Source organism: Anopheles coluzzii, chromosome 2 (genome assembly GCF_943734685.1).
Source record: "Anopheles coluzzii chromosome 2, AcolN3, whole genome shotgun sequence".
NCBI lineage: Eukaryota > Metazoa > Arthropoda > Insecta > Diptera > Culicidae > Anopheles > Anopheles coluzzii.
The window spans coordinates 83758579-83767328 of record NC_064670.1 but is presented as its reverse complement, the minus strand read 5'-3'; the positions used below and the strand labels follow the sequence as shown (position 1 = coordinate 83767328).

The 8750-nt window shown below is 42.4% G+C and overlaps 4 protein-coding genes across 4 annotated transcripts; 2 read left to right on the top strand and 2 right to left on the bottom strand.

The window, feature by feature from the left end:
• Positions 1-4016: 4016 nt before the first annotated feature.
• Positions 4017-4832, bottom strand: LOC120947488 (selenoprotein F). The gene is made up of 3 exons (XM_040362851.2): positions 4698-4832; positions 4521-4630; positions 4017-4454 (listed from the first exon to the last, which is right to left on the bottom strand). Exons 1-3 carry the CDS (start codon positions 4743-4745, stop codon positions 4121-4123), a joined length of 492 nt encoding a protein of 163 aa, XP_040218785.2. The 5' UTR covers positions 4746-4832; the 3' UTR covers positions 4017-4120.
• Positions 4833-4844: 12 nt separating this feature from the next.
• LOC120947487 (uncharacterized) lies at positions 4845-8731 on the top strand. The gene is made up of 4 exons (XM_040362850.2): positions 4845-5036; positions 5108-5244; positions 8128-8356; positions 8423-8731. The coding sequence occupies exons 1-4, from the start codon at positions 4942-4944 to the stop codon at positions 8637-8639; spliced, it is 678 nt and encodes a 225-aa protein (XP_040218784.2). The 5' UTR covers positions 4845-4941; the 3' UTR covers positions 8640-8731.
• Positions 5536-6583, top strand: LOC120947486 (39S ribosomal protein L16, mitochondrial). The gene is made up of 3 exons (XM_040362849.2): positions 5536-5698; positions 5769-5840; positions 5914-6583. Exons 1-3 carry the CDS (start codon positions 5659-5661, stop codon positions 6528-6530), a joined length of 729 nt encoding a protein of 242 aa, XP_040218783.2. The 5' UTR covers positions 5536-5658; the 3' UTR covers positions 6531-6583.
• On the bottom strand, positions 6557-7814 carry LOC120947485 (leukocyte receptor cluster member 1 homolog). Its single transcript, XM_040362848.2, has 2 exons — positions 7695-7814; positions 6557-7615 (listed from the first exon to the last, which is right to left on the bottom strand). The coding sequence occupies exons 1-2, from the start codon at positions 7715-7717 to the stop codon at positions 6598-6600; spliced, it is 1041 nt and encodes a 346-aa protein (XP_040218782.2). The 5' UTR covers positions 7718-7814; the 3' UTR covers positions 6557-6597.
• Positions 8732-8750: the final 19 nt, after the last annotated feature.

Below are 8750 nucleotides of genomic sequence, written 5' to 3'. Positions count from 1 at the left end.
TCTAGTATTAAAACTGGTTCTTCTCGAGACGCGATCATATGTACACATGGCACCTAATCAAGCGCGAACCACACACGCGGACAGTTTTGAGATAGACAAATTAAGAACGGCTCGATAATTGGTTGTGCACACATAAACAACACATTTTTAAACCAGGAGAAAATGCCACCCTCGTCCATGCAACCAGCAGCAGGGTTAAGTGCTATCAGCCGGTCGCACACGATCGATAGTTCACAGTAAACTTTAATTTGCAATGTTAATTCTGCTGAAATGTTTAGTTACCCTGAAGCTTCAAACAAAGCCTTACGGATCGGTTGGTTTTGAAGCAATACTTTTGAATTTCTTACCGAAGAAAGAAAACATCCGTTCGCTCCTTTTCATACCGCATTCATAACAGTAAATATTGCAATGAGTCATCAAATACTGTTGACTCAATTTTAACTGCTTTAAGATACATCGAATAATTCGTCAGGCACGAGGTCTTCTCGTAATGGATTTGACTTTCATGCATGTCTAACGTTTAGGACATGGCGTTCGAGTGAGCATAGAATTGGTTACCTTCTTCCCCACTCCCCTCCACTATTCTCCATTTCCCTTATCTTCCTCTTTTACAGGGTTTCCCACGATTTATTGGTTGGTTCCCACGATTTATTGGTGCGTTCCCACGATTTTTTGGTCATTTCCCATAATTTTTTGGTAGCAACCCACGATTTATTGGTCGGTTCCCAAATATTATTGGTCGGTTCCCAAATATTATTGGTCGTTTCCCAAATATTATTGGTCGGTATTATATTATATTATATTTGGGAACCGACCAATAATATTTGGGAAACGACCAATAATATTTGGGAACCGACCAATAATATTTGGGAACCGACCAATAAATCGTGGGTTGCTACCAAAAAATTATGGGAAATGACCAAAAAATCGTGGGAACGCACCAATAAATCGTGGGAACCAACCAATAAATCGTGGGAAACCCTGTATTAGGTACTGCTGCACCGGTTCATTACCTACCTTGAATGGTGTAAATGTTTTTAACGCTAGATACGCCCATCACATAACCTTGGAGGAAGAAGGTCATATTTTAAAGCAGATGTCTGCTACACTGGTAATCGCTAATGTTTCTTTTCTTTTTAAATATCATGGACAAAAAACACAAACAATTGAGATGATCACGGTAGTCTAATGGAAACATACGTTAGCACCTGGAAAGCCATACATGACCATTCCTGAGGAACTCTGGACTATCTATATTTCTCTATAAAACTCTATCTAAACAAATCTCGGCGAATGTTTTTATCATGATTGCAAACCTGACAAAGACGAAATTGTTCCTCTTGCACGGTATATTTTACCGTCCTTTGACGTACAATTGTCAACTCGCACGATTTAACAGCATCAAGAGATCAAGCCCTGTACCCAAACAGCCAGCTCGTACTTTATAGCTGATTTAGGGCTGTTTAACGAAAAATCGTTCCGATGTCGTACTTTGTGGCTGATTAAGATATAGACGGTACTTTGCGGAACTATGGAGCTTTTTAACAGGCACATGGTACTCTTTGGAACTTTGCGGCTGATTAACACTATGTGTAGGGCTCATGATGGAACTTTCAGGCTTGTTAAGAACGTGTACCGAACTTGGTGGAACTTCATAGCTTTTTAATGCATGACATCGGTACAAGGTGGGTCTTGTCAAAGTGTCAAAGACAGGCGCCGCCAATCATCTCATTGCTGCTGTACAAGTTAGATTAGTTCTTTGAAGAAGGGATTTTGAAGGAATTGATTGTGATTGTACAGTAAATTGTGATACGTTTCGTGTAATTTATGAATATTAAGGATTTAAAAATATACACATGTACACAAACAAAACAAATCCTGTTGTTTATTTCATCGATGACGCTTGCTTGAAAATAAAACACAAAGAAAAATAATCCCCGGCACCGTAGCTTATGGAAGCTGCTTAGGCGCTATTTAGAAGGACCGCCTGGAACTTTGATGCTGTTTATCTACTGCAAAAGGCGAATTAGAGCAGCGATCTTTAGCGTGCCAAAATGAGCTGCTTAATCAATTCTGGCTATTTGGGTATGGACCAAGATGTAGGAGTTTTTTTTATTAATTCATTTTGCAGGATAATCTTGTAATGTATCCCCTATAATCTGCAATAATGATATGAATAAAAAAAATCCTACAGTCCCCTCAATATCAGACCCCGAAAAGATTTTACACCAGATACCCAAATGCTCTCCAGATTATTCAGTCCATTCAGACCAGCTATGTATTTGCACGTAATCTTCAATCGATCCCAGTCACCGAGATGTGTTGAACACTCTACTGGAGGGTATAATTCGAGCATCCTTCCAGCCTTCGCCAGATTCGTGTCCAAACCGTTGGATTAATTCATTTTCAATCATTCGTGTGTTCAGAATTAATGTCTGTAAAGGACCATCAAATGTGCGATATATTTCTTATGGGTGGTCTAATTCTTCAGAATTTTATAAGTTTGTATAACCCATGTTAGACAATAGCAGCTCCGACGCCAGAATTCGGCTCCAGACACACTTCCGAGCCGGCTCTGCACCAACGGATCCAGAGCCGAGTATAACACAATACACCGAAACAATTCCTTTTCAATGAAATTTCAAACGGGTAAATCCGTTGGAAAATGAAGGAAAAAGGTAGATTCGTTTTTTTATGCTATCGTACAATTCCGTCTCCTTTGAATCGATAGTGCGTTAGTGCCGTCTCCTTTGAACCGTTAGTGCGGAGCCGTTGGTTCGGAGTAGTGGTGGGAGCTCGGAATTTGACCTACCCGATTCCGATTCCGTGTTCGGAATCAATTTCGGAGCCGATTCCAATGCTGGAATCAATTCTGGTTCTGGAACCAATTCGGGATTAGATTTCGGAGTCGATACCGAAGTCGAATCCCAATCTGGAATCGAAATCGGATCCGGAATGAGAATCAGTTCTTGAATTAAAATAAGTTTTATTCCAGTTTACATGTACATTTGGGCTTTTTGCGACTACCAATATGTAGCATTATTAGACCCAAACGATTATTTTGATCGATGTGCCGAAACCGACTCCGATCGATACTGCTTTCAGAGTCAATTCAGATTCCGAAACCGATTCTGATTCCGGAGACAATTCCTGTAACGATTCAGGAAACTGATGCCGGACCTACTATTTGGATTGTTTTTAGAAAACTTCAGAGCTAGCCGGAATCGATTCCGACAAAAACTTCATTTTTCCCATCGCTAGTTCGGAGCTGTCGGTTCTGAGCTGTTGGTGCGAAGCCGGTTCCGGAGCCATTAATGTTTTTTTCAAGAATATTATAGGGACACCTACTACAACCCACTAGAATCACTCCGAGTCGTCCAAAGTCCGGGCTGTTCGGAGAATTTTTGGTCAAGCATTTCATACGGACTCCGATTTCAGTCGAATCCTGTTTACTCAAACTGCTATTCTTAGAAAACAAGCGTTGTGATGATTATGATCATGATGATGAGCCACCTCTGACCCCTTCACGTGCAATCTAAGCAAGGATTGTTTGAAGAAGAGAACTTGCAAAGCGAAAATGGAAAAAAATATATGAAGAAATTAAATGCCTGACCACAAACACATTGCACCGACCGGCTTCGCCCGACACCGGACGACTCCGACCGACTTTGAACGAATTCAGATGACTCCAATTCCAGGAGACTCCTGGTGGAACTAGTGGTTCCGATTTTGCCGGAGTCGGTTCGGAATCGTGGGTGCGTTCTATAGTGCGCAACACTACTTCAGAGTAGTAAGGACCATTTTAGAGCATGATCATTCCCAGACAATTCCAATCTACAGTGTCACAGGGTACATGCAAGTCCGCGACACGTACGTGGCAATCTAATGTTTTCCATTTTTAGACGATCTTTTCTGGTAAATATATCGGTATCAAATAACTGTTTCGGGTAAGTGGTAAACTTTTTTCATTATAGGTCAGGAGTTCTCTTAATAAATGGTAATAAGGTGACAATAGCTCAATTTGTAAAACGTTTTTTTTTTGTTCGCTTATCTAGCTTTTATCTCCCCCCGGCTAGATAAGCATGAAGAATGTTTGAGATGTGTTTATTTGCGGAAATCATCAAACACGATTCGTTTTAAGGTAATCGTCATCTTCAACTTTCGCCAAACGTGTTTCGAAAAACTCCTGCACCGTGTCGGTGTTCCATTTGTTTATGGAAAGCGTTTCCTTCACATTGCCCTGCTCGTCCATTAGCTTCACGATCGGATCCAAACCACGCACGTACTTGATGGTTAGGTTGGGAAACTTGGCCGGTCGGTCGCTCTTAATGAACGCCTGAATCTGTGGATATGCGCCAAACTTGCACGTGCACACCTCCAGCACTGCCGCCGGATACACCTTCAGTTTTGAATCGGCTTCAGTGTCCTTTTGGCAACATTCTAGGCAATGCTCCCTGTAATACAAGGCAACAGGCAAAATATATAATAAACGATTCAATCATATATCTACATGTGCTTACTTCAGTTCGATCAGTCCATAATCGCTTAAGCTACTACACGACGAACAAAACAGTTGCGATTTGATAAGCCCCAGCTCCCGGCAATCTTCGGCGGAGAATTCTGCACCAATCTAGAACATAATGTTATTCGATTTAAGAAACGTGCCATAGATTTGGATCAGTATACTGGCTACTTACCACAGTTACAATCGAAAATAAGAGACACGTAATGGCAAAGAGTCGCATTTTGATGATAAAATTAATGCGCTAGGCTTTCCGGGCGAGCAAGTGATGATGCTACACGTACAAAAGAGATTGTTTACAGTTGGTCTTTGACAACAATCAGTTGTTCCTGCTTTGTCAGCTGTCAGAATGACAATTGCCAAACGTAAATAAAAGCATCTTCATTTGTGTACAAATCGCAACCAGCCGGGACGAAAAAATGATTCTTCAGCATTTAGGGCATAGTTTACGGACCAAAGCGTGGCCAATTCTATGCTTAAGCAAACGAACTTCAAGTATAACATCACCGGCGATGTAAGTTTCAAAAGTTATGTTATTTGAACACTGAAATAATCGTCTAAAATCACGTTCTTCTTCTTCGACAGACAGCGAACTTTATTCACCTCTTCCGTACTATGCCGAAAGGCTGTGATAAAACGTGAGGAATATTTCCTGAAGAAAGATAACATACCTGCCGGATTTAGCATCATTTACCGCGCTCCGATGGAGAACTATCTTACAAGTTAGTACACATTCGCTTGTTTACCCAATGCGCCCACAAACGAGAGATCGTTCAATGCACGCGAACTTTAGCACGAGAAATATGTATGTCTTTTTTTCTTATTTTCGGAGGCCGTTGTTATTACAATAATATTTCTTTACTCTAAAAATCCTTACAAAAGTACAAAAAACCGGCAACGAAAGTTACATGAAATGTAAACAAATCTGTTTTGGTTGAGTTTGGCATCACTGCCTTAATTGACAGTGCGCAAATGCACGTGCTACGCCCCTAGTGGCTGGGGATGGAACTAAAGATGACAGTCGGGAAATTACATTCTCAATCAAAACACGCTAGGGGCCGGGAGTGTTTACGCAATTTTTGTACTGCATTTAGATTGAATTGTAATTGTTATTATCCCGCAAGTCTGGGTCCAAAATGCTGGCCAACTGTGAAAAGCTGCGACCATTGCTTTCGGGTAGGTGATACAAATCTAACAAATGTACGCCGTCCATTTTAACTTTATCAAAACAATCCCTTTTTGGCAGGCTTGTTGCATGGTCAGTTCGGTCAGCAGATTGCCGGCATGAAGTTTTTTGCTCCACCGATTAAATATGACAGTGAGTAGCGTACGATCTATCTGCAGCAAACTGACAGGGCGTTTGATACTATCTGCTTACCCATTTGCCACAGATATTCAGATCCCAGAAAAGCCCAAACTCCGCTTTATGGACAAAGTTCCGCAGCTGCCGAGCAATCTCCGTGCACCAAAGATGCAGAAGAAGCTGAAATGGATGCGCGGCCCTGAGCTGGTGCACAATTCGCTCGTTCACAAGCAGTACGGCATAGTAGCGACGGGGGGAGGTCGATTACGATGGGGCCACTATGAAATGTTGCGATTGACGATCGGTCGCAAGATGGATACGAGCCGCATGTTTGCCATTTGGCGCGTCGAGGCACCGTGGCAACCGGTGACGAAGCAGGGCCAGGGCCAGCGCATGGGTGGTGGTAAAGGTGCCATCGATCACTACGTTACGCCGGTGAAGAGTGGGCGCGTCATTGTGGAGCTGGCGGGAGAGCTAGAATTTGTAGAGGCGAAGAAAATTCTCGATATCGTGTGTCCTAAGCTGCCGTTCAAGGCAATGGTGGTTTCGCAGGAGATGTTGGAAAACATGAAAGCGGAGGAGGAGCGTTTGGAACGAGAAAATCTAAACCCTTGGAACTTTAAGTACATCATCCAGAACAATCTCGGCGGTTGCCACCGATGGTTGTCTCCGGTAGATCACAAGTGGTTCGGAAAGTATCTGTAGATGGTGCGGAATGGGAAATAAATCGGTTATTAAAGTAGTTACACAAGACAGAACCTTGAGCAGCGGTTTATTCGTAATTTTGCTTTGCCAGTTCGGGATTGAACTGTGAATTGTACTTCTGACGAGGCACCGAATGCTGTGGCACTACTTCCTTCGGTGTCTTGGGAGGTGGATCCGGTTCACCACGCAGTTTAGCAAGCATCTTCTCCGTCCTTTCCTTCTCCTCTCGCTCCCGCGCAATTCGCTGCTTCCGCATCTGTTCTAGCTGTGCTTTCTTTGCCTTCGCGACCTCTTCGTCCTCGGTACTTTCGTCCTCGTCCGAACTGGATTTCTTATGTTTCTTTTTCTTCCGCTTTTCCTTTTTCTTCTTCTTATCGCTGTGCTTCTTATGTTTCTTTTTTCTTTTCTTCGAATGGCGTGATGTATCTGAAGAGCTCGAACTTAACTTTCGCTTTCTTGATTCTTTACGACCCGTTTGCCCAATCAGTGCTGTATATTGGGTCTTCGATTGTACTGCCGGAGAGGTGTCCGGACATGGAACGCTCGGTTCCGCGTGCCTAGAGACTGAGGTAGCCGAGGGTAGTTTGAAACTTGCACTCGGTACGTACCGTCGAATAACGTTCAGGGGATCATGATAGTTTTTCGTTTTTAAACCAACTTCTATCGGCTTTCCGTGTTCATCGAGGCTTTCCGCACGTTTTGGGGCCGTATCGTACCAGTCCCGCTTGCCGAGCGCTTCGTTCGTATCCTGCCCCAGATAGGTCAGATAGCCAATCTGTTTTTCGTACTTTTCCTGCTCCTCCTTCTTTTCCTTCTCGTGTTCCGCGTTCGATCGCTTGACACCGTCGTGTTTTCCTTCCTCGAGTTCGCTGAAAAAGTTAACGTGCTCTTTGGCCGTTACGCGAACCTCGGTTTCGGACTCTATCGGTTTATCTGAACCGGTTCGGGCCTTCTGGCGAAGCAAATTGATCCGTGCCTCCTGATCGGCTAGCGCTACACGGCGTAATCGTTCCTTTTCCTCCTCAGCTGCCTTAGCTTCATCTCGCCTGACACGAGCAATGTTGTCTTTGGTGCGAACGTGCCATCTAAACCATGGATGAGGAGTTTTCAGTAAATAGTTGATCCAATTTTATAGGTACATAGCAATTATTTAATAATTCTCACCTCTTTTTTGGCAAAATATTCATTTTGCAGAATTTTTGCTGCCCGTGCGAATGGCTGGAATTAGTTTAGTTTGTTTACAAATAAGCTTCAACTGTCAAAAAGATGAAGCCGCATTTACACGTCGCTGTTTGGCTACGCCAGAACGAGTTTTTTTGTTCAATCTTTTGCTTTACAATATTTTATTTAAAAAATAAAAGAAAATATATTAATTTGTTATTTAAGCAAAACCAGATTCAAATGCTTAATTGGCTGAAGTTTTCTACTTTTCGGAAATCTTGGAAATCTTTACTTTTCGTAATTGCAAAGTTGTAACTGACGCAGGTGTTTGGTAACGGTGGAAAAGCTCGCCTTTAGCAGATTCAAAAGCATAACCCAAAAATCCTGCCTTTATTATTTCTTAAATTAAAATATTGTCTTTTCTCTTTATTTTCAGCATGCAACATTGTTACATCTTTTAGTTTTCTGGCCATCGGTGGAATATGTGCGTTCACTTACTTGAAGGATTTCCATCACATTGTGGTTCCGTTCGAGATTGAGTACGCTACACTAACGGCAAACGAGACGGATTTGTTGTACTTTTTAGGATTTTTCTTTCTCATAAATGCTGTAATCCGTGTCATGGTGAACCGTTATCCACTGAGAATATATCGCAACGATAAGCAGTGCGTAGATGTGTGGTAGAAATTTTAAAACATGTTTTAAGTTTATTTGCATCTCACAATTTCCAGATATATTGCCGTATTCGAGGGACAAATACCGCTAGTCACAAAGCAGTTCAGCTTTCAACAGGGAGAGGTAACCCCAGTTCCTCCGGGTGGTGTTTTACCATGGCAAGAGTCGAGGTATAAAATCAACGACAAAAAGGTGCTACTATTAGAAGACTACTTTCGCACTCCGTCGGAATTGAACGCGATGATGATGACCGAAAAGTTGGACAGTGAGTAAACCCAACCGTCTTGTTGTTTTGGTAGCGTAAATAATAGTCGATAAATGGCGTTCGAGTTACATAAACACAGCAATCGCAACGAAAACGGTCATCCTTGGCGTATTATTGCA